We start from the raw sequence: 26324 nt of genomic DNA, 5'->3' as shown, positions 1-26324 counted from the left end.
TCATCACGTGTCTGTCACTGTGTCTATCCCACTCTGTGTGTAGGTGAAATACCTTAGTCTGACATGGGGAATTAGGTTGATAATAGTTGTGCCATCTTCCACTATATACCCAATACTTGGCCTAATACATCAGGGCACAGAGTGTACTAAGTTCCAGTGAATTTGTGACATATAGGCCTATTGTTTAGTTTTTAGTATACCAGAATAAAGACGAATATGTTACAGCCAATACTAACTGACTTATGTTTATTGATCTTCTATCGATACATCTACCCATATTAAACCTATTCACTGATTGGTGACCTTTATCAAAATGTGACTGGTGTTAACGGTGTGAACGTTTGTTCTGCCATAATACATGCACCTGAGTGCTTCTCACAGTTACCGTGTACGTATACAGTTAATGGTATCCTTAAAAATTTCCTTTTTTAGGCTTAACACAGCCCTATCATAAAAGTAGGGTCAGCCGGTAGGGGGATTTTTTTTATACTGGCTAATGAAATTAGGCATGAAATTAAAGACAGAGATTTTAAAGAAAGTAACATTTAAAGAAAATTCATTGGAAGGTGAATAAAAAATTTAGAGTGTGGCTCATTTTTGGAGACTGGTTGGGTTATCCTCAACAGACATGTTTTTTTTTAGAATGACTTAGCTGTTCCTATAACTTGAGAATTATTAGGTTATTTACATTTAAGCTGGTGTGAAGTTTTCAGGGGTTGATAAAATCTCGCAAAACCCAAGGGTTTAACGAGAAGGGGTAATGCATGAGAAATACCAATCACTTTACATTATGTTAGAATGCATCTACTGATTATTGTGTATGTTCATGCTTAACAAGGCATTTCTGCTTTAAAAGTCATCACAACTTTAAAAGACACATGAAAGGAAGGCAGACGGTTAACATTCCACTATTGAGCAAAACTAAACCAAGTCAAACTCAGAAATTCAGTGTGCATGTAAAGCAACATGCCTTTCCACAATATGTTCCCCCGGCTTGTAAAGCCCTATGGCTCTTGCCAAATTTCCTAGAAAGCTGAATACAGGTTGTTGTTTTCTTCTATGGGCATGTTTTTGTCGCGATCAGATTTGCTTACATGGAGTAATCTGTTCTTTTCATATAACAGTATCTTTAAACCTGATCGAATACACATTACTACATGTTTTCTTACTTGAAAATTGTTCTCAAATTTTTTCTTTACTGCCTTGTTTGCATTTAAATGTCCGACTAATGGATAATAGTTTCCTTTAATGACACCACCGAGACCTAAATCAGTCAATACAATCTACATGTAGAAAGCATATCATCAATTCCTTTTTGAATTGATAACTATGGCCGCCGTGGAGGTATGTGGTACAGGTGAACTATTAACACTGCCTTGAAGATCTTGTCACGAAATGTTCAGATTGCATACATGTGCCTGAAATGGTCATTAGCAAAAAGAAATTATTTTAAGCTGCTGTTAATATTTACATTAAATTCTAATTTGCTTCTTATGCGACAAGCACGCAGAATAGGACAGACCATGTGATCTGGGACAGATTAAACGATAATTGAACGTGTTAAAGCAGAAATTAATTACATTCAGAATTTCCATTTTGTACATTTATATCGGTACATTCACTATTGAAATAAGCAATAGTTTCCTGTGATCACACCCCCAAGGCCTAAATCAGTTAATACAGTCTCTGCACTTAATTGTACTGATTGTGACGGGTACTACGTATTATGATGTAGCTCCCGTCACATGAAATTTGTAGCTAATTAGCCATTTTAATTAACAAAAATTAGAAAAGTAACCCCACAGTGTAAATGTTTTCTTCAAGTTGAAAGAAGAAAACAAAGAGAGACATTTATGTATATGTATATTTTTTAGGAAATTTTAGGAAATTCATCCAAAATGTGACGGGTGCTACATAATAATTTCGAAATCATAAAATTAAAAAACTCCTTCAAATTTTCTGTGATTTCTCAAAACACTTGATCAAGAAGCGTAAAAACAAATAGCTACATGGTTGCAATACAATATATGCACAAGTGTCAAATATCTGGTGTTTAAATTTCAGTGAAATTCTTGAAATCAGCACTGTCCTCAAAATTATTTTTCCAAATATTCCTAGATCAGTCAAATGATCTTATCTTTCAGACAGTATGCGATTTAAATGGCAGGATACAAGTTTAAAAATGAGCATAAGTGAACAAGTTCCATGGAATTGACCAAATACTCACCAGGAATTAAAATAATTCAACAAAATGATCTTATTCTGATCCCTGACAAAATCGCACTAATGATAAGGCCTTAGAAACGCAAGCTGCACACAAAAATAAACACTTGTGGAATTATTTAAGGTTCTTAAATGCATCTTGTCATGGATGTCGTGCTGGACAATCCAAACTTTCGTTATGGTCAGTCCAAACTGCAACAATGTGAAGATGGGAAATCCAAGCTGTCACACTGTCATGATGGACAATCCAAGCTGTCAAACTGTGGTGATGGACAATCTAAGCTGTCACACTGTCATGATGGACAACCCAAGCTGTCACACCGTCGTGATGGACAATCCAAGCTGTCACACTGCCATGATGGACAATCCAAGCTGTCACACATGTCCGGGACAATCCAGTATCATACTGTCGTGACAGATAATCCAAACTGTCGCGATGGATAATCCAAACTGTCACAATGTCCTAATAGACAATTCAAGCTGTCACACTGTCGTGATGGACAATCCAAACGGTCACACTGTCATGATGGACAATCCAAGCTGTCACACTGTCGTGATGGACAATCCAAGCTGTCACACTGTCGTGATGGACAATCGAAACTGTCACACTGTCTGAATGGATAATCCAAGCTGCCACACTGTTGTGCTGGACAATCCAAACTGTCATACTGTCCACATAACGCTGTAAAAAGTGCATATGATGAAGACGAGTGAGTGCTTGGGGTTTAACGTATGATGAAGAGAAACTGGCTGGTAATGTGATATCTATCAAATATATAAAAGTTCTGAAACCGAATTTTAAAGAGATGAGGCCCTGTCCGCGCCTCACATCACAGGTGTGCAATACGTTACACATCTGTGTTTTGAAAGTGAGCAGTAACGACTAGGTGTGCCGTGCGCTTGACGCGTACGTGCCGAGTGTTTTACACATCACCGTTGACAAATATGACCAACGGGTGGTGTTTAACGTGTTTGCATATCAGAGGCATTTCTGATCACACTGTAAGTCTTTAATAATATTGACAGCTTTGCAATGACTATATTGATATTGACTATTGTACTGGACTGACCATTTTGGCTGACGTCTGGTATACTAATGTTTTGACGCCAAGACTGAGGAGATTTATTTGTTCGATTGAGAGTAATAGGTCAGGACAATATGATTGAGCCCACAGGAAAGCTGGTGTTTTACGGAATAAAAATGACACAGGAATTACAGGAAAAGGACACCGGAAGATTCGGGAAGAATCCACCCAGCTTTATCAGGTACGTACGTGTACATGCCAATCGGCTCATGACATTGCAGCATCAACCCAACAGAAAACAACAACATACAAGGCAAACAATTTATTTTCAGACATTTGTGGTCAGGCCCTTAAGAAGGTTGATCGCAGCAGAACCACGGTCAAACTAACAGAGAACCAGTAATACTGACAAGTGCAGCGTCATTACAAAAATACTAACCAGGACGATGTTCAAAAATAGCCACCTTAACGTAAATGTAACACAAGCGCTGTGCTCGCAACTTTTAGAAATCTTATCAGCAATTGGAAAGACTTACAAGAACAGTTTGTCATTTATGTAGCTCTTTAACTCCCCCCTCCTCCCCCAGCTAAAAAAAACCCCAAAACAAAACAAAAAACAAATTTGTCTTAACTACATACAGGCTGATAGTACAAATTGAAGAGGGATTGAAAAGCCAAATAAAGGTCATAAAATATTGCTTTTTGTACTTAAACTTACATGTTTCCAGCAGGACAACATCCTAGCTTAAAAAAAAAAATCATCCAAACGCGACGTCAAACACGGTACCTGGTATATTTCAAGGGGAGTGGTATGAAACCCTGGAGTTACGTGTATCTATCATGAGCAATTCACTGGCTTGTCATCCCTTTAGAGGTGTGTGTATGTAGAAGCAGAAAATGCCACTTTCTAACCGTAACTCTTCTGTCACACATACACCAAGCGATGCAGACCACCTTGCTGAAAATTTACAAGTCAGATTCATTCTATCTGGTGAAATGATAATCAAATTGCACTGTGGTCAAAGCAAGTCACAAAAAATATCAACGTAAGGCGTCTTCCAACAATCAAATATTCTAATTTCTTTTAAACATCCAGTACATATTCGCACACGCGCATCAATCCATGAAAACATCAATGCAGTGAAAGTGCATGAAACACTTACAAAATGTTGCATTTATGAGAAATATATATACAAACTGAACATTTTACTGAAATGATGACTTACAAAATGTAAAACAATGTTTTATGACATCGTAGGCTCATGCAAAATAGTGGACATTCAATGCTGATATGATAAAAACCGGAAACCAAGCTCATGTTCGTTTTATGAGCAGGAGACCACAGTAAAAGGTTTTCTCGTGCACCAAGGCTAAACGACAGCGTCAACCAAGGAAAAAATGCATCTACTGATCTGGCATTTCATACATCTTATCAAAATATCAAAAAAAAAAAAAGTTGTATTCAAATATACAAAACACCAGAACGGCGAAAAAGTAACATTCCCAATGATAGACCAGGAACATTCCGACAAATAATTTATGGAATGGTTATATACAATGTGTCAGTGTTGGCCTCAAAAGACTGCTGGTCAGCGACGTACCCATTCTGGATATAGCAGAGAAATGATTATGTACAATGTGTCAGTGTCTCACTAAAGATTGCTAATCAGTGACGTACCCATTCTGGCTATACCAGAGGATGCAGTGGTAGCTCTGGTGTCTTTGGTGGTTCAAATACATGTTATGTTTCAACCAATCAAGCGCCAAGGAGCTGCTGTGGCCAATCAGATAATCTGTCTCAAGTGTGCACGGCAGACTTGATGTTTCACATGATCACGCAATTTGTATTATTTTTTTTATACCAACAATTAATATGTAATTGACGACAAGTGTAGGGAGATATCACTGGCTAACATAGCTAAGATTAACTATGAAACTATCTGTAAGGTTCAATTCAGACAAGGGTCCTACTGTTGCGAAGGCGGGATTTACCAGGCTAGGTGGGTGAGCTGGGGATTTATTCATTAACTTCAACAGTAATTTCTCCCATACTCAGGAAATTTTCATTTATACCATTTATATTCATACATGTGATTTTATTGGCTAAATGTTCAACACTTGAGTAGACGGAATTAACCAATGAGGAAGTCTGTGAAGTTATTACGACAGCAAACTGCCAAAGCTAACTTCACACAGACAAACTACAAATAGAACAAGAAATCATCAGATTGGCATACAAAATATCCACAGAGCGGGGTACAGTAGTAGGATCATGCGGAGGTCTGGTGGATAACAGCGAAAGGATGGTGCCAGGTGGGATGATATGCCTGACTGTGGTTTAACACCATTCTCATAAATATTTCAACTTGTATGATGGCAGTCAGCATTATGGCTGGTGGAAGTCAGGCTGAGTATACATACCTGACAGATCTCAATATTCGCAGCTCTAGCTGAACAGACAGATTTGAGCATGTGGTCTCTTGTCAAGTCATCAACATATGGAACAGTCTTCATTAATATCCACATACTCTGAAGAAACTTAAATATCTTGTCATTTATAAACTGCCATTTATAAACTGGCAGATATGTCGAGTAATCAACATGCAGTACCAAACCACCCATGTCAAGAAACCTAAATATCTTATTTAATTTGTGAAATCGTTTAATGTCTAGCACCAAACCAACCATAATCAGTATCCTGGGAGTCTCAAGAAACATCATCATCTGGTTCTTTCTTTGTTAAGGCAATGGACATATACCACCCAACCAAAGCAATATCCCCAGACTCAATAACTCTAAAAACATGTAAAAGTGCTTTGTCATTTAACTGATCTGGGTTGTTTCATACCAAAGACTTAAAAAATGGTACCCGTTGCTGCCTCGCTTTGGGATCACCTCTGACAAGTTAGAGCAGGGTTTCTGCCAAAAAATAAATTTGTGAGTTCGTTTTAGTATGAGGGTTGGTGGTAGGGGGGTGGGGAGTTAGCGAGAGGGTGGTTTTCAGCCTTCAGTTTTGAGTCTTTTGATATTGTGTAATTTACAATGTCTGTACTAAAATTCCTGTGTTGTATCAGAGCCTTCCAATGAGCAAGTTGGCGAAACAAAAATTCGTGCCAAATCTTACGAGTCGTGGGTCTGTTTACCAGATGCAAAACTGATCTAGCAGAAACCCTGTACAGCAAGGAAACAGGACTGGTTTGCCCGGTGTCAATATAACGTGACCAGGTGGGTTGTCATGTCTAGTGTTTATATAACACTTTAGTGGTGGCAGCACTTTGGTGGCATGGGCTCTCCCTTCCTCAAGAAAAAAAAGAGTATTATCATATACACCGAATGACTCCTCCTCGTCTTATGACTGAAAAACTGTTTTGTACAATTTAAACATCCAAGTAAACATGTAACTACATACATTTAATTGGTATATATCAGTCACTCGCCTCTGAAAGTTAGAAAACTTCAGCCGATTACTATGCTCTCCCACCCAAATGTTGACATACCGTACCAGTTTTTTTTTTCTCCATTCTATTTTTACTACAGCGGACATACAGCTGCGCACTTATAAAACAGCAAATATACAAAGAGCACTTGCCACTGCCACAGAGAGAAACAGAGCAATCATCATCCAGTTCTGTCAGTCCAGTATGGCCACTGAACATCACACACATAACATGTTTCCAATCAAAATACTTGGTCCCTATACCCAACATTTGCAAGAAAGATTGTCTAGAATTGATTTTGGTTGAAGCCATAGTTGCCTTGGTTCTGTCCACCAGACATTTGATTGCCAATTGGTCCTTGAGGCATCTGATTTCCCATGATGCCACCAGGGGGCATAGAGGAACTTCCTGGGGGTCCACTCATTTGATTAGACCCTGACATCTGACCCCCTGACATTTGTCCTCCTGACATTTGACCTTGCATCTGACTGGGCATCTGTCCTCCACCCATCTGATTTCCTGGCATAGGACTTCCTGACATTTGACCTCCAGGCATCTGATTACTTGACATTTGACCTGGCATTTGGTTACCTGACATTTGGCTCCCGGACATCTGATTACTTGACATTTGACCTCCTTGCATCTGGTTACCAGACATTTGACTTGACATTTGGTTACTCGACATTTGGCCTCCTGGCATCTGACCTCCTGGCATCTGACCTCCTGGCATTTGACTTCCTGGCATCTGACCTCCTGACATTTGACCTCCTGGTATGTTTGGTCCACTCATCTGGCCACCCATTTGGTTCCCCATGGAATTAGCCATGCTGCCCTGAGGCCTGTTGTAGGGGTTGAAGCGTTGTTGTGAGCTCTGATTCTGGTAGTTATTATACTGGTTTGGCTGCATACCGCTGGACGCCTGACTGTAGTTTGGCTGTTGGGGAGGAAACCCCTGGTGTGACTGTCCCTGGCTGAAGGCCTGATTACTGTACTGCTGCTGAGGGAAGTTCTGGCCCTGTCCTGAGCTGTACTGCTGGCCTCCTGAAACACACATATATGGTTATGTCTTACAAAATGCATCCTGGAACACTTTACTTTTCTACCAAGTACCTCATCCACAATGCTGAGCTTACATGTAGGTCACCTATCAAAACTGAAAACGTGGTAATACTCCCCAGCTTTGCACATGCTTTGCAGAGGGTCTCAGGAAGTGACCTTAATTAAGTTCAGGAGTGAGGTGCTCACTTTGCTTAGTGCTTAGGAAAGTGTTTTGAAATTTGTTTGTAAGATGGGATGATATTCTACCAGAAAAATGTATACCTCAATGCAACAATTAATATTCTACCACTTTAACTTGCCTCAAAATTTTCATGGCAAATACAAGTGATTCTAACTAATGACATCTTACCCTGATTTGGAGGCCGTCTGTAGGAGTTGGGGGGCATCATCTGTCTGCTGCCCACCATGGGGTTGCTGGGATTACCCGCCTGATTAGACATCATAGGGGTGGGACCACTCTGGGACATCATCTGCTGTGGTTGTTGTGACATCATTGGGTTCTGCTGGTTTGACTGATACCCAGGAGGGCCTTGCTGCTGCTGCTGTTGTTGTTGTTGCATAGGGTACTGCTGACTGCCCATGCTTGGTCCCTGTGACCCCATCTGACCTGTGAAAAAGGATTACATGTATGCGAATTTAAATTTAAAAATTTCGAAAGCACCCAGTCTCCCATTACTTTCAAGGAATGATTTGTCATACTCTTTAACAAAATAAGGAGCACGAACATTCATTTCCTTCTCATTGAAGTTTGCATTATGTTTCATAATCAGACAATTCATGCACATTTTCTTGCACAGAAGACACTTTTATGGCTCTTCTATAATTATTTATTTATCTCACTGGTGTTTTATGCCCTACTAAAGAATATTTCACATATATATGACGGCGACCAGCATTGTGGTGCGAGGAAATCGGGCGGAGCCCGGTGGAAACCCATGACCATCCCCAGGTTGCTTCCAGGGTACGGCCCTTCTCTAACTACATCAGGTCGTCAATTTGCTGCCATCAAATGAAACTCTTTCTTAAAATTCACACACTCAACTAACAAATTTCATTTTCACATTGCATACTGATCTATTTATTTAATTGCTGTTTTATGCTACACTCAAGAATATTTCACTCATACAATGGTATCATATTGATATAAGCTACAATAAAGAATCTGTTCATCAGTTGCTATGATAACAATAACTATTGGCAAACATGACAGTCTGAAATGTACCAAGATTTCTGTTGTTATGGTAACTATTTATTTGAACCTTATATCTTGACAATGTTACACAACAAAACTACATTAAAGTATAAACAAAACCACTGGTTTTATTACTTTAATACTTATCATATAAAATAGCTGTTAAAATTCCAGAAACTTGGAAGATAAATACAGTATGCACTTACAATTTCAAATCCATGTTGGGGCTATATTGTTTCTTTATTCATGTATTTATTTGATTTGTGTTTTACACTATATTGAAGAATATTTCAGCATTATGGTGGGAAGAAACTAGGCAGACCCCGGGGAAACTAGGGGGAAACCCACAACCTTCCGGAGATTGCTGGCAGAACTTCCCATCTACGACCAGAAAGGAAGCTAGCATGAGCGGGACTTGAACTCATAGCGACCACATTGGTGAGAGGCCATATCAGCCACAGAGGCCCTGAGCTTCATACAGCTACTATAGCTACTCATGCGAACACATGTAACAACACCCAAACTTGTACCGAGAGCAAGCAATCTGATCATACTCCACACTGCGGTAAGCCTAAGCCAGCGTATACATTCATCATAACGCTTTAGCAATTTCATAATTTTTAAACAATCTGTTCCTAAAATTTCAAATTGTGGTAGATTTCATTCAACATAAACACTTTTTGTCTCTTTTGAGATTTAAATGGACGGATCCAAAGATAAACATGTGCTCTATCAAACAACATAAAAGTCGGTTTTATGGAAGGAGAATATAAAAGTGCCTGGGAGAAACCCCTCAGGGTTTTGGTATGGTTACTGAACCAAGTGAAGGAATATTGGACAGAGTTTCAGAATGTGTTATTTGATGGCCACAATGCTGTTTACATGTATCTTGCCAGTTTACAGAACAAAGCAAATGGAGTAGGCAGCTTCACTACCCTTGTTTTAGCCATCTAGAAAAGAACATCCACTTAAATAAATAAACATGTCCTATTTTTCATTAAGTTTGTGTCATTTTGTTCTAGTACAATAAGCTAAAGTTTCATACCTATCTCCTGCATGATTCAGGAGTCCAGAGCAGACTCCCTATTCTCCCAGCAGCCAACTTTTACAGAATACACCATGATACATTAGTACCACGATAACATGCAACACAACCTACAGCTACTGTCAAACACACACTATATAACTACAGCAAACAACAGGCTACACATTTCATCTAGTTATTGGAAAAACATTTCAGGAAAATCCAGACTAATGCTTAGTTGGCAATGATCCAAATTAACTGTGGGCAAAATCCCAAAATACTGAAGGAAACTAAATATAAATGTCTACAGCATGGAGGGTAAAAGAAGATGAAAGTGTGATAGTTGGCAACCGGTCACGCCTAACCCTTGAAATTTGGCATGCTGCGCAACACAAAATCTATTATTTACCTCTTTAAAAAGTAAAATAGTTTTTGTGCATGTGTTCTTTTCCTATAAATATCACAAACAGAAATAATTTAAGCATTGTGGAACCAATGAATGTTAAAATCTGACTGGTCACAAACTGATGGTGAAATAGAAGCATGCTGGACAAAATGTGCTCCCTGTATTCATGTAAAATAACCTCTTTTCAGATGGTTACACTGTGTATTGACTGGTGTTTTTTTTTAGAAGACTATCAATGTTCTTTTAAAACTGACACAATTTAAGAGTTTCTTTTTTTTTAAGAAGCCTGGACAATGAACAGTTCAGCAATATAGTTTCAAGCCAGAGTGAGTGAGTAGCAGTGGGGTTTAACGTTGTACTTAATGTTTCGAGCCAGAAGTTTTTAAGTTGTGAACATTGTATTCAAACTGAACATTTGATTATGTATGAAAAGTTTGTTGGTTTACAAATGACAGATAGTGCCTCTAATCAGGCTATATGTATTTTGTACATGTATATACATGTAGACTTTCCCTGCCCAATTACCTAGATTGTACATGTACATGACATACATAGGGCCCATCAAAATCTGATGAAAGCTAAATACATGTATCATCATCATCATCCTCATCATCACTGTATGTGTACATATACAACGAACACCAAGCACTAGCAGCCAATCTACAACAAGCACTAACACTAAAAGCATGTGCACATGTAGTTCTACACACCAAGAACACTAAAAACCATCTCCATGCAGTTGCACACAACAAGCACTAAAACTAAGAACATCTACACAATGACATAATTCTACACAGCAAGCACTAACACCAAGAACATCTACACATACATGTGGTTCTACACAACCAGCACTGACACAAGAACACCTTTTGATGTAGTTCTATTCAACAAGCACCAACCCTAGAACATTTACTTCTACACAATGAGTATGCACGGAGTGAGAGCCTAAAAAGGCTCTGGTCAGCACCTTGTGGCATCATGCCCTGGGGCTGCTGCTGGGGCATGGGACCGCGGGGGTAAGGTCCCGTCAGGGAGGGGCCAGGTTTGCTGGGCGTGGAGGTGGAGGAGGCAGGCGAGAGGGTGTTATAGCTGGGCTGGGTGCCGCTGTTACCACTCCCAGGGGTGCTGCCTGCACTAGTCATTTGTCCACCTTGCGACAGAGAAGCCAGGGGTTAGTTCAAAGCTACACACAGGTATAACATTATAATGTATAGACTACCCACATTCCACATATTCATTATAAGAGAGGAGAGCTGTGCTTGTTAACATTATAATATACCGACTACCCACCCTCATTATAAGAGAGGAGAACTGTGCTTGTTAACATTATAATATACAGACTACCCACATTCCACATATTCATTATAAGAGAGGGGAACTGTGCTTGTTAACATTATAATATACAGACTACCCACCCTTCACATATTCATTATAAGAGAAGAGAACTGTGGTTGTTAACATTATAATGTACAGACTACCCACATTCCACATATTCATTATAAGAGAGGAGAACTGTGGTTGTTAACATTATAATATACAGACTACCCACCCTCATTATAAGAGAGGAGAACTGTGCTTGTTAACATTATAATATACAGACTACCCACATTCCACATATTCATTATAAGAGAAGAGAACTGTGGTTGTTAACATTATAATATACCGACTACCCACCCTCATTATAAGAGAGGGGAACTGTGCTTGTTAACATTATAATGTACAGACTACCCACATTCCACATATTCATTATAAGAGAAGAGAACTGTGGTTGTTAACATTATAATGTACAGACTACCCACATTCCACATATTCATTATAAGAGAAGAGAACTGTGGTTGTTAACATTATAATGTACAGACTACCCACATTCCACATATTCATTATAAGAGAAGAGAACTGTGGTTGTTAACATTATAATGTACAGACTACCCACATTCCACATATTCATTATAAGAGAGGGGAACTGTGCTTGTTAACATTATAATGTACAGACTACCCACATTCCACATATTCATTATAAGAGAAGAGAACTGTGGTTGTTAACATTATAATGTACAGACTACCCACATTCCACATATTCATTATAAGAGAAGAGAACTGTGGTTGTTAACATTATAATGTACAGACTACCCACATTCCACATATTCATTATAAGAGAGGAGAACTGTGGTTGTTACCATTATAATGTACAGACTACCCACCCTCCACGTACTAATTATAAGAGAGGAGAACTGTGGTTGTTACCATTATAATGTACAGACTACCAACCCTCCACATACTAATTATAAGAGAGGAGATCTATGCTTGTTAACATTATAATGTACAGACTACCCACCCTCCACGTACTAATTACAAGAGAGGAGAATTGTGCTTGCTGAAGTCTAGGACTAGGCACATGAAAATAGGTTTGAAAGTTATAGCTCATGGACCTGTTGTACACAGTGTGCGCAAACTTGTGTAACTGTTACGGTACATGAAACATATGCTCAAGTGATACAAGTACATGTAAATGGTAGTGGCATGCTAAAAATGGTGTGAAAATTGCACGTGCATCCTGGGTTTGGTGTACTGTAAGTTGCCACAACAGCTGCACCTGTGGCAAAGTTACCCACACTTTACAGAACAGGTCTCATAGCTGTGCAAGTTACAAGCCAACAACTGTATATACACATTTAAGAGACAAGTAAAGACTGACCATAGTGAAAATAATCATGTCTTTACACTGCTTACATTCAGTATCCCTGATGAGAATGAATGTTTGAAACTACAGTTTACATGACATGTATGAGCATACCGTGTGTATGTTATGGTAGAGAAATGCACATGTTATGCACATACAACAGGACTGTACATGTTACAGCCAAGAACTGTACATGTTACAGCCTAGAAGTACACTGTATACAATACAACTGCACACATTACACTACAGGATTGTTACGCAACAAGATTGTGCACATTACAGCAAAGAACTGCACATGTTACATAAAACAATTGTTCATGTTACACAACAGGATTGTTCATGTTACAGCCAAGAACTGAACATGTTACACAACACAACAATGCATGTTACAGCCAAGAACTGCACATGTTATATAGCAGGACTGTGCATGTTACAGCCAAGAACTGCACATGTTACACAACAGGATTGTGCATGTTACAGCCAAGAACTGTACATGTTACACTACAGGACAGTGCATGTTACAGCCAAGAACTGTGCATATTACACAACAGAACTGTGCATATTACACAACAGAACTGTGCATGTTACAGTCAAGAACTGCACATGTTACACAACAGAACTGCGCATGTTACAGCCAAGAACTGCACATGTTACACAACAGGTTTGTATATGTTACAGCCAAAAACTGTACGTTACAATACAGGACTGTTTATGTTACAGCTAAGAACTGTACATATTACACAACAGAACTGTGCATATTACACAACAGAAATGAGCATGTCACAGTCAAGAACTGCACATGTTACACAACCCAACTGTACATGTTACAGCCAAGAACTGCACATGTTACACAACAGGTTTGTATATGTTACAGCCAAGAACTGTACATGTTACAATACAGGACTGTGCATGTTACAGCCAAGAACTGTACATGTTACACTGCAGGACAGTGCATGTTATAGCCAAGAACCGTACATGTTTCACAACAGGACTGTGCATGTTACAGCCAAGAGCAGGGCATGTTACACACAGGATTGTGCATGTTACAGCCAAGAACTGCACATGTTACACAAAATGAATGTACATGTTACGCAACAAGATTGTGCATGTTACAGAAAAGAACTGCACATGTTACATAAAACAATTGTTCATGTTACACAACAGGATTGTGCATGTTACAGCCAAGAACTGAAAACATTACACAACAGGACTTTACATGTTACAGCCACGCACTGTTCATGTTACACTACAGGACTGTGCATGTTACAGCCAAGAACTGCACATGTTACACACAGGACTGTGCATGTTAAAGCCAAGAACTGTTCAAGTTACACTACAGAATTGTGTATGTTACAGCCAAGAACTGTACGTTACACACAGGATTGTGTATGTTACAGCCAAGAACTGCACGTTACACAACAGAACTGTGCATGTTACAGCCAAGAGCTGCACATGTTACAGCACATTTCATAGCAAACAGCGTTTAACTACACATCAGACATGCTCTGTTAAATATAGTTATAAACCAGAAATGACAACTGGCGTCTCCTTTGATATAGGAATCAAACCAGCTTGAATGTCAGCAAGTTTTCCCTGTAAATATTTAGTCGTAACTGCTATTTAACATCTGTTTTTGCCCTAGTGGACTAGTATTCAACTTTAATCACAAGTTTTCTGCTCCACATTCCTTCAAAATCTGACACAGGACCAATCTATATGCAAATAGGGATGTGTAATGTTGCAGCTCAGGTGAGCTATAAACAGATGTCGAGATATTGAGAGTCTGTGAAGCTAATAGCCACTCATCCCTTCACAAATTTCATAAATCTTTAAAGCTCTCGGGATGATAAATTTGTTATCATGGTTGGTCGAAGGGTATTTAGATGGTAAGGGTGTATAGCACTATTCACTGCGTCAATACTTTGTATCTTCCATCAACCACCCGCAATGACTAGCAGTACAGAACTGTACGTGTTACACTAGAGTGTTGAACATGTTACAGCCAAGAATTGTACAGGTTACAGCCTGGAAGTACACTGTATGCATGTTACAGTACAGAACTGTACATGTTACACTACAGAGCTGAATATGATACAGCCAAGAATTGTACATGTTACAGTCTAGAAGTATGCTGTATGCATGTTGCAGTTCAGAACTGTACATGTCGTACTACAGCCTTGAGCATGTTACTTCTTCATCACATAAACTTCAGTAAGACTACTCCATTCCTTCCTCCTTAACTCTATGACAGCAACATTCATGTAGCAACATGCCACAATATGGCGAGAACCGGTTTCGTTCCATTTGTCAATCTGATTCAGATTCTATGGCCACCAGGACACACTGTGTAATGTTCCATGTCCCTGAATTTATTTATTTATTTGATTGGTGTTTTACGTTGTACTCAAGAATGTTTCACTTATACGATGGCGGCAAGCATTATGGTGGGCGGAAACCGGGCAGAGCCCGGGGGGAACCCACGGCCATCCGCAGATTGCTGGTAGACCTTCCCACATACAACTGGAGAGGAAGCCAGCATGAGCTGGACTTGAACTCACAGCGACCGCAATGGTGAGAGACTCCTGGGTCATTACACTGCGTTAGCGTGCTAACCAACTGAACCAGGGAGGCCCCCTCCATGTCCCTGAAGTACCGTGAACTAATAAGCTGGAACATTTTCCACACATTCTCAACTGACACACCTCTGTTGTTAACATCTCATTCAGTGTCCACCAGAAAGTGAATGACATGTACCTAAGCCTTTTGCTGCCGGATTTCTCCTGACCTTTGATAGGGCAGATACTGACCTGGTGGCATCTGACCTGACGCTGAGACTGGCCCTCTCATGGCATTCATACCAGGTCCTGATCCAGGAGGCAATCCTGGGCCACCTTGTGACGGGGGCTGACCTGACGGTGGTACCTGACCTGGGGCCTGGAACATACACACTCATTAGGTACAGTAAGTAAAATGACACAGTTGCAGTGTCAACCAAGAAATACAGCTTTACCACCAATCACAGTAGCCACAATAAAGTCATATACCAACAAAAACAGGGAAATGATACATGTAATTGTTTGAAACAATAAATTCATATAATCTGTCTCACTGAAATCAGCTGTATTCTTGAGAGAAATTCAAACTGACAAAGGGAAGTGGAACCTTGCTCAGTGGTCAGCAGCAGGGGGCTGTTTCTCAAAGGGGTCATAACGTTATGCCCGTCTCAAATACCAAGGTGGCATATGCCTTCAGTATGCGTCATCATGGTGATCAGAGTAACATGAGAAACACCCCCATGGACTATCACCCTCTCACACATGAGGTGTGGGCTAATTACTAGGCTCTTACAAGGAGTTTTTAGACTTTTTGTTCTTAAAAAGGGCCCAGGTTCAAGGGCCCTTTAGTTACAATAAGCAGTTTAATGGGCTGCTTGCTGAGGGCCACTGATCTTTCATACATATGATGTGCAAGCCCATAGATTAGCTATTTATGGGAAAGTTCATCCATAACTTGCCTAATGTCAGTGGTTCATCTAAGGCACTACAGTTCCTTCTACCCATGAAACTGACCGCCATCATACATGAAAAATTTAAAGGCATTAAAAAAAAATCAAATAATGGATCAAACTTATTTGTGTGCTCACATGTAACCCCTGCTACCTCACTAGATGTGTACTCACATGTAACCCCTGCTACCTCATTAAATGTGTGCTCACATGTAACCCCTGCTACCTCATTAAATGTGTGCTCATATGTAACCCCTGTTACCTCACTAGATGTATGCTCACATGTAACCCCTGCTACCTCACTAGATGTGTGCTCACATGTAACCCCTCCTGCCTCATTAAATATGTGCTCACATGTAACCCCTGCTACCTCACTAAATGTGTGCTCACATGTAACCCCTGCTACCTCATTAAATGTGTGCTCACATGTAACCCCTGCTACCTCATTAAATGTGTGCTCGTATGTAACCCCTGCTACCTCACTAGATGTCTGCTCACATGTAACCCCTGCTTCATTAAATGTGTGCTCACATGTAACCCCTGCTACCTCATTAAATGTGTGCTCACATGTAACCCCTGCTACCTCATTAAATGTGTGCTCATATGTAACCCCTGCTACCTCATTAAATGTGTGCTCACATGTAACCCCTGCTACCTCATTAAATGTGTGCTCACATGTAATCCCTGCTACCTCACTAGATGTGTGCTCACATGTAACCCCTGCTACTTCACTAGATGTTTGCTCACATGTAACCCCTGCTACCTCATTAAATGTGTTCACATGTAACCCCTGCTACCTCGCTAGATGTTTGCTCACATGTAACCCCTGCTACTTCACTAGATGTTTGCTCACATGTAACCCCTGCTACCCCATTAAATTTCTGCTCACATGTAACCCCTGCTACCTCGCTAGATGTTTGCTCACATGTAACCCCTGCTACCTCGCTAGATGTTTGCTCACATGTAACCCCTGCTACCTCACTAGATGTTTGCTCATATGTAACCCCTGCTACCTCATTAAATGTGTGCTCACATGTAACCGCTGCTACCTCACTAGATGGGATAACTACATGAATTTCTAATAAGAATGTTTTTATATGTGCTTAACAGATTTGTAATATATTTTGAGAATTTCTTTCCATGGGACTTAGTCCAAAACCTCGGTCTAAAGGCGACTTATACATACTGAAACACAGGGACTAATGGACACCCATAGCCTGAGAGTTATGTGGACCCGATTCCAGTATAATGCTTCCCCCTAGTTCAATTCCGATTCATGTGCCTTAAGACTCATCCTGAATACACATATAGCACGGCAATTCTGAAAGCTAAAATATTTACACACATTTTGCCACAATCTCTACTTGCCTTTACATCACCTGCAAATCTTATCCAAAGTAGAAAATAGGTTCATATTTAGCAAGTCGCCGTGTGCTGCCATGTTTTTAAAATCTGGCTCTGCGAGGCACACATGCGCAGCAGTGGTTGACCTTTCCGTGAAATTTAGTATGGAACGGTTGTGGAAGATAAATTTGACATTCGCACATTTGGCATTTTCGACAATTGTGGGGTCTGTCATTCTGCTCAATAGCATTCAGACAACTGCAAATTAGCGCCTCCGCAGTAACATGGATTTCTGTCTCTCAGAACTGACGGCCAGCTGATCAAAACAGATGTGTTGAAAGGTCAACCATGCATGCATGTTGAGCAACAACCCGATTTATTAGGTCGCAATGTCGAGTTGACATGTGGGCTTAAGTCAGTCTTGAACTATCTTGAATTTACTGGCCTTATATATGGCAAAATATTGGCAGACAGACAATGTCTTGATGAACACAATCTATTGGAGTTTTGTCCGGCAAACGCATTTATTGGTTCATTTTGCATGGATTTTTGTGCCGCGGAGTATTTGGGCACTTAGCTGTTTTTAAATACCACTATTTTAACCTGGAAGACTTCTGAGCTGTGATCTATGCCTAACCCCACATTAACAGATCATAGCCCAGATCCTTGGCTACATGGGGCTACATCCTTGGCTACATGCATCAACCTACCGGTAACAGGGCCTGAACATTTTGATTGGAATCTGCAATAGCTGCAAGATAAACCAAGTTTCTGTGAAGAACCTGCTGGTATCTGAAAAAGGGAAAAAAACACAAAAAAGCACATTCAAGGAAGGTAATTCAAACAGCGGCACATACAGTCATTTTTTTCGAGACATTCTCCTAAATCAAAGAGCCTTAATACATAAATATATCAGCATTGTCATTCTGGGCTTAAAAGGTTGGTAACTCACGAATGATGACAGACTGAAATGTTACGGCCAGTAAATACACTTTATCAGCTGCTGACTAAGCGAGTGATGTTTTCTATTGCCAAATGGCTTCAAAATATTTATTATTTTTAATTAGTGTTTTAATTCACACTCAAGAATATATCACTTATACGACGGCCGCCAGCATTACATACATGATGGCAGGAACTTGGCAGAGCCCAGGGGAACCCATGACCATCACATATGGTTAGTGAGGAAGCCAGCATGAGCTGAACTTTAACTCACTGCAACTGCATTGATGAGAGGCTCCTGGGTCATTGCTCCATGCTGGTGTGCTAAACCTCTCAGCCATGGAGTCCCCCGGCTCCCAAATAAGAAATAGATTTTTGAATCAATCATTGTGATGATAAACTACTTCAATCATAGTGTAAACAGTATTCAATGGAGAAGTAGGAGTTTACCTGATTATACCATCAGGTTGAGAACATATATTGTTAATGCGATTGTCATAACAGTTCCCACTGTTTCAACTTACTGGACACACTCTGCTGCCTTGCCTTTGTTCTGATAATCAGTGATTGCCTGTATCAGCTGGCTGTTTTCATCCAACAACTGAAACACAAAACGTACATATTTGTTATTTTCTTCTTTGAAGAAAAAGCAGACAAATGATATTCCTAATATTAAAATCTACACCTCTACAATATAAACAAGTGTACACGTACATGCATATCCGTTACATCAAATTTTGCTGTATACACTAATGTGAACTTACAAAAGTTGCTTTCCTTCTGACTACACAATAATTTCCAGACCACGGACATTGGGCTCCTCACTTGTATGAGGCAGCGGCAAGCAGCAATGAGGTGAAAGATGACATGGGAAGACAGCATAGGGACATATGGATATGAACAACACCTGACAATATTCACACAAGTACGGCTGATAATAGTCCGAAAATTATAGCATGTAAGAAAACCGAACAATGTGAACAGCATATATCAATTGAATCCGTGACCGTCAACAAAATCATGGTTTTGGACTTACGAGGCCGTGATGCAGAGTTTTGCATTATCTCCCACGTTATTTAGAGAATGTTTTCACAGCCTTGTGTGAGCGAGTAAGTGTGTTCGCACGTGTAAAATGGTTTGATTGGGGTTTAATGTCTTTTCAACGTTACTGTGGTCATATTATGATGTTATCTCACACTAGGAGACCAGGTCCAATGCTGATATATTCATGGTGCTGCCTTACTGGAACACCATGCCGATGACACCAGACATGAAAACCCATCCAGCACCATGTTAGATGTATTATCACCACATTATACACACACTGTGCAGTCCAGTACTTCACCTACTCTTAGACTGAGCTTCAGGCCAGGTAGTGTCAAATTTTCTGATTTCAAAGTCTTCAGATATGATTAGGTGTACCTAATGTTTATTAAGGACATGCAACATTTACTACATCAATGCAACCTATCTTTTCTAGTAGGAGAATGTTCAAGAAAATATTTTTAACCCGTAGTCACTTATTTTTCACTCTAGCTTTTACTTTTTTTTTTAGCTTGTCACAACAAGGTTAGAACAAGGTTTGAACATGTGGTAGTTCCAAAACCTTACTCCCAGTGTGTTTACATCTTATCTATCACTGACCGATTTCAAATTGAAAATGACGGGAAAATATACTTGGTTAAAAAAAAAATACTGTGCATTACGGTTTGCAGAATTTGAATACCTACATTAATATCCATTACAGGTGACCTCACATTCACATAATTAAATATGCATTACACTTGCCATGTGGCGAAGATTTAGCGATCCTGCAAGTGTGCATACTCTTTTTTGGCAGTTTTGTGTGCCATTGGATCTTTACACTTAAGCCATTGCAAATCTTCAACCATTCAGTCATGAAGGCATTATGTCAATGTGTCAAGACTGACATAAAATGAAGGTAATGAGATACAGGCAGTTGGTCTGTTTGCTGCAGGACTAAGGCAACAGGAGGTCTTGAGGCTGATGCACTGTCACAGAAACACTATAGCAGCACTTGCCTGGTGCCAGAGAAGTTTTCAGGATGCAAGGGATTGTCTGCACTCAGACGTCCATGAGTAATGACGCCTTCGCAAGATCGGTGGATTCGTTTGACACACCGCAAGAAATCGTCTGCAGGAGAGTGAGTTTCGCGCATGTCGTCCTGCAATATGTCCATCGTTGACAACACATCATCATCAAGCAAGGTTGAAGTGGGAAAGACATACATGTCGGATGCTGCCCACACTGGTGATGAATCACACTTCCACCTTTCCCATTCTGACTTGAAGCCTGCGTTGCCAGTATTCCTCTTGTTTTCATTGTTGACTATAACTTGAATGCTGAGGATTTTCAAAATTGGCCCGCATTTGGCTCGGGAGACAAGAACATTCAAATGCAATGACGCCAGCAAAAAAATGATGACGCTATGGCTAGAGACCTAACCAGGACTTTGGCGGAGATTCTGCAAGCATTCCTTGCTCGTCTGGTGACCTCAATGAGACGGAGATGCACAGAAATCGTTGATGCTTGAAGTGGACACACCCGTCTGTGAGCTTACCAACCTTCATTTTGACCTTTCCTCCCTCAGTGACCTTGAAAACATATTATTTAGTGATGGGTCTTGAATAACCAATCTTTGTCTGCTCATTGGCAATAAGCTGTTCTTTAATGAATAGAAAATAAATAGAAATAGTATCTATTCGAAAATGGAAGAACAACTCTTGCACAGTTACTTTGTTGAGTGAATATGGAACTCTTCTGAAATGGGATGATGAAATACCATGTGTGTGACATTTGGAAACCTTCCAACTGCATTTTACAGGAGCTTTATGTCAGGCAATTATCAGTAAAGTCTACTGCTGAAATACGTTTGCGTGCTGAATTGTTACATTTATACTGAACAAAAATATACATGCAACACACAATATTTTGATAAAATTAACTGCGTTATCAAATTCCTTTCACTAGTGCTTTTTTTTCGGGGGGAGGGGGGGGGGGGAATGGCACTTAGCAATACTTTTCCATAAGTGATGAAGCGTACATAAAATGGTAAATGGTCAGTCTGGGAAATTCCACACTTCAGTACCGCCTACATCTGCCATTTGAGGAGGCGAATATGGCGGTCTTGGTCGATGGTCGTGCATCTGGCGCTGGGCATGCAGGCGATTAGCCGTCATGACGTCTTCTGAGATGACTAATTGTTGACATATTAACAATAAGGGCATACTATTGGTGTGCTCTCATTGGTTTTGTGGCATTGAGCCTTTTGACAGAACTTGTACTGTAAGGAGGGCCTTTTGTACACCTGAAGGTAAGGAGGGCCTTTTCTACACCTGAAGGTAAGGAGCCCCTTTTCTACACCTGAAGGTAAGGAAGGCCAGGGATGACCTTACAGATGGGGCCACATCTGTCTGACGGGTCACAATGGTGAATAGGCTTGAAATTGACAACATTTTGGTCTTGGAGACTGGAATGTACACTGGTGTACCAAGCATTCATAGAAGTCCAAATCTTCACAACCAGAAACTTAAAATTGAGTTGTTTTTTTCTGGTTAGATGGAGTTAACTTATATTTTATTTGTCGACTTTAACCTGGTATTGAGTTTAATTCCACTTTAGCTACCGGTAATTTTGTGAACGTGAAAGTATGTATGAAATATACATATACATATAAAGTTTAATTTTTATTTGTTGGTACACACTTTTACAAGTATATTATCCTGATAAGAGACACAAAATGTAAAATAAAACAGATATAAACCATGGTGATGCATGTTCAGTTGTTGGTTGCTATACTAAACAAAAGAAAGGAACTAACAAACATTATATCAAAAATAAACATGTAAAATACAGACATGAGGCTTATGCTGTTCAGACTAGAGGTACATTCTGAAACAGTTACAAGCCCTACATGTCTTCAAAAAAGAAAGGGATTATCCTGATCAGAAATACATGAATTACATGAATCAGAATTATAATTGTGATACAAAGAATACATGTATAATTATAATAAAAGAGTGGGGAACCATCAATGTTCAGTTGTTGGTTGTTATGTTAAACAAAGAAGCACTAGAAAATCGTCCATACAGGTACACTTTATGCTTGGCTATGTTGTAAGCACCCATGGGAGCCTCGCCTCAGATTACTGAATAGATTTGCCCTAATTTACATTGCCCGCAAAACACTTAAGACTTCAGGCAGTGGGGAGCCAAGATCATGTTGTGTTGCATGCAGTGTTAGGGCGAAATATCAGCCTTGTCTTTGTATATGAACTTCCCAGTATGTATTTGGAAAATGCACAGGTCTGACAATGCAAGTGCCTCTACTGTTGCAACAATGTATCAGTAGAACAATACGTGCCCAATTAAAAAGAGGGCACTCCTGGGGATATTTTGATGACATAGGTTTGATGCAAAAATCTTCCATTTGAGCCTGTTAGTACAAAATTTAAGATCTACATGAATCAGTTTCCATTTGTCACAATGATTTCTTGGCCCACAGAGATATACACCCGTCCATTACTAAACTAATTTAAATCAGAAATAGTAAATTCAAAGCGTAGATTCAGTAATTAATCCAAACAGTTGTCTGCTCCCTATATAAAAACCGATACATGTGCGAAGTTTGATTGCTATACACTGTATTTTTTTCACTGTATGCTGTGTTTTTTGTGATACAAAGAATCTGTAAATTGTAAATATACGATAACATCACACTGCATAAGCTAAGCGGACAGGGCTCTGTGCTTGAGTTATGCAGGTCAACATGCAGATTTAATGAGGCAGCCAGACTGACCTGATTCTGCCTGACTGACCATAAAGATGTTGAAAAGAGATGGTTATGTGATTAGCATTACGTGTTAAAAGGATGCTTGATCTCAAATCTTCTGTGATGGCGGTCTGTGTATAAACACTGTAGGTCTGGAAAGCAACACGGCTTGAGTGAGTGAGTGAGTGCTTGGGGTTTAACGTCGTACTCAACAATTTTTCAGTCATATGACGACGAAGGAATCATTAGGGTGCATGCACGTGTAATGTGCCTCCTTGTTGCAGGACGGATTTCCACCGCTCTTTTATTTAGTGCTGCATCACTGAGACGACTTACCGAAGGCAAGTAAGCCGCCCCGCCCGAGCCATTATACTGATACGGGTCAACCAGTCGTTGCACTATCCCCTTCATGCTGAACGCCAAGCGAGGAAGTTACAACTTCCTCTTTTAAAGTCTTAGGTGTGACTCGACCAAGGATTGATCCTGGATCTACCGGTCCCGAAGCGGACGCTCTACCAACTGTGCTATCCGGGCCGGTACAACACGGCTTGAATCCACTTACTCAGCCCGTGTCGGCACAATTAAGCCATCTTATTAGCCATCTTCATCGTGAAAATCACTGCTGACTACTTCGGCTTGTTACCCATATATCAACTGCAATTCAGTTTTCATCCAAAAATTTTATCCAAAAAATCATCACGAAAAAGCTCCCCACAATACCCTGACACACTTCCAACACTCAGATACTGATCTACTTACACAACTATCATCTAATAAATCCAAATTCCGAATTGCTACCCCTCACCCGCCCAACTCCCATCTAGAATCATGATAACTAGACTGTCACACACTGAGAAAGATGAAAACGTGAACATGTAGCATCAACAACAACAACAATGGTTGTCTGCTTATAAGTCGGCCACTTTTACATTCAATAAATCAGGGCAAATGGATGTTATCTCATACCTTCTGTATTGTTGCGTGACTTGGAGGAGGGTTTTTACCCCTCTGGTTTTGGGGCGCGAAAACCATAGACATCTTTTCCGCGATAAATTTCGAAGCGTATTATTATCACACTTTTTTTTCCTGTTTTCCGCCAGGAAGTGGTTTTTGGATGTCCGCACTGAAGATTTACCGTTGTTAATTTTAAACCCCTTTCGCTTTATCACTGCATTTATACAACCATTTGATTTCGTTCAGAAATGAAAACTACAAAATCTACGGGCTTACATTTTTGATGTTTGTGTTAATTTTAAAATTTATAGGGTACATTTTGAGTGGGATGCTACACCGCGTGACTAGTACCTTTCTCTCAATCCTTTTTACACTCTACATAACAATGTACGAGTCCGTTTGCTGAGCTAGGAGAAAAATAGTCCGTCTATTATTTGACAGGTGTCGGACGATGGATGGAAGGCGTTGAGAAGAAAACAAGGTTATTTGACAGGGAAAAACATTTGCCTTTGCTACATCAAGCCGTTCCTTGACTTAAGAAAATAAGCTAATGGGATATATTTTTTATTTGTTACTGCGGATTGTTGCAGAATTTTAGCACAACATGTGCACGTGTCACATCCAGTTTTTTTACCCGCGAAAGCATAAACAGATCTTGAAGTATATGTAAATCCGACGTTTTCGCATGCAGAATCGCACTGTTTTGAATGCGTTTAACTTTGGAAAAGTAATGTTTAGCATTGTGTGGGAAATCTAGATAAACCGTGGAGAAGTATGTCAACTCCTCTTTATAGAAAATCAGTTCTCATAAGTTTACTCTAATGACAGCCTTTAAAACATTCCGATTTAAAAAATAATGTTCCCATTATGGGTGTTTAGCGGCAGTTGTATATTCACTAAGATGGACCAGGTTACTTTATGTTTTTTTTTTGTTTGTTTTTTTGTTTCTTTGTTTTTACCTTGTCCACCTCATTAACTATAAGGCTGCAAGGAAACATTATTTCATAGCCAAGGATCTCAGCTGTGATCTTTTAATATGGGGCTAGGCATAGATCACAGCTTAGGAGTCTTCCAGGTTAAAATATCGGTATTTAAGAACAGCCTTAGCACGGAGAGCCTAGTGCTAAACTCTGCACAACAAAAATCTTTGCAAAATGGTCCACTACATGCATTAACTGGGAAAAACCCTAATAAAGTGTGTTCACCAAGACATTCTCTGTTCCTCTGCAAATTTTTTTCCACATTCTGTAGCCTTTACGACCAGTAAATCCAAGATAATTCACAGTTGTGACTTACACCTACATGCCATATCAACATCATGACCTAAGGAATTGGGTTGTTCCTAATATGGAAACACCGGTGTCACTAGCTTAACCTGTCCAGTCATGTGATGTTATTCACAGTTATTGTTACATGACACTAGCTGGCTGTCAGTTTTGACAGACAAAGCCATTTTACTGAGGAGGTGCGAATTTGCAATTGTCTCAAGGTAATGGTGTAGAATAATAGTAGAATTTTACCTATCAGAATTTCCGTGCTTTAAGTGTATTCAGGACAAATGTAACGTGCCTGCATCAGAATAGAATGAGGAGGTAGCTAAGCATTATACCAGAATTGGCCCACATAGCTCTCAGGCTATGTAACGAAATGCACACATGGCAAAACCATTGTTTCTGGACAAAAGGGGTATCAGTCTGTATAGTCACTGATTTCAGTTCAAATGAACATCACACTGATGGCAA

The 26324-nt window shown here is 39.8% G+C and overlaps 1 protein-coding gene across 1 annotated transcript; it reads right to left on the bottom strand.

The window, feature by feature from the left end:
* Positions 1-3569: 3569 nt before the first annotated feature.
* LOC135465607 (calcium-responsive transactivator-like) lies at positions 3570-24732 on the bottom strand. The gene is made up of 6 exons (XM_064742880.1): positions 24595-24732; positions 19362-19438; positions 18606-18687; positions 15854-15980; positions 8094-8351; positions 3570-7726 (listed from the first exon to the last, which is right to left on the bottom strand). Exons 1-6 carry the CDS (start codon positions 24664-24666, stop codon positions 6972-6974), a joined length of 1371 nt encoding a protein of 456 aa, XP_064598950.1. The 5' UTR covers positions 24667-24732; the 3' UTR covers positions 3570-6971.
* Between the last annotated feature and the right edge of the window lie 1592 nt (positions 24733-26324).

Source organism: Liolophura sinensis, chromosome 5, assembly GCF_032854445.1.
Source record: "Liolophura sinensis isolate JHLJ2023 chromosome 5, CUHK_Ljap_v2, whole genome shotgun sequence".
In the NCBI taxonomy this organism is placed as follows: Eukaryota; Metazoa; Mollusca; class Polyplacophora; order Chitonida; family Chitonidae; genus Liolophura; species Liolophura sinensis.
This window is presented reverse-complemented; position numbering and strand designations above follow the sequence as displayed.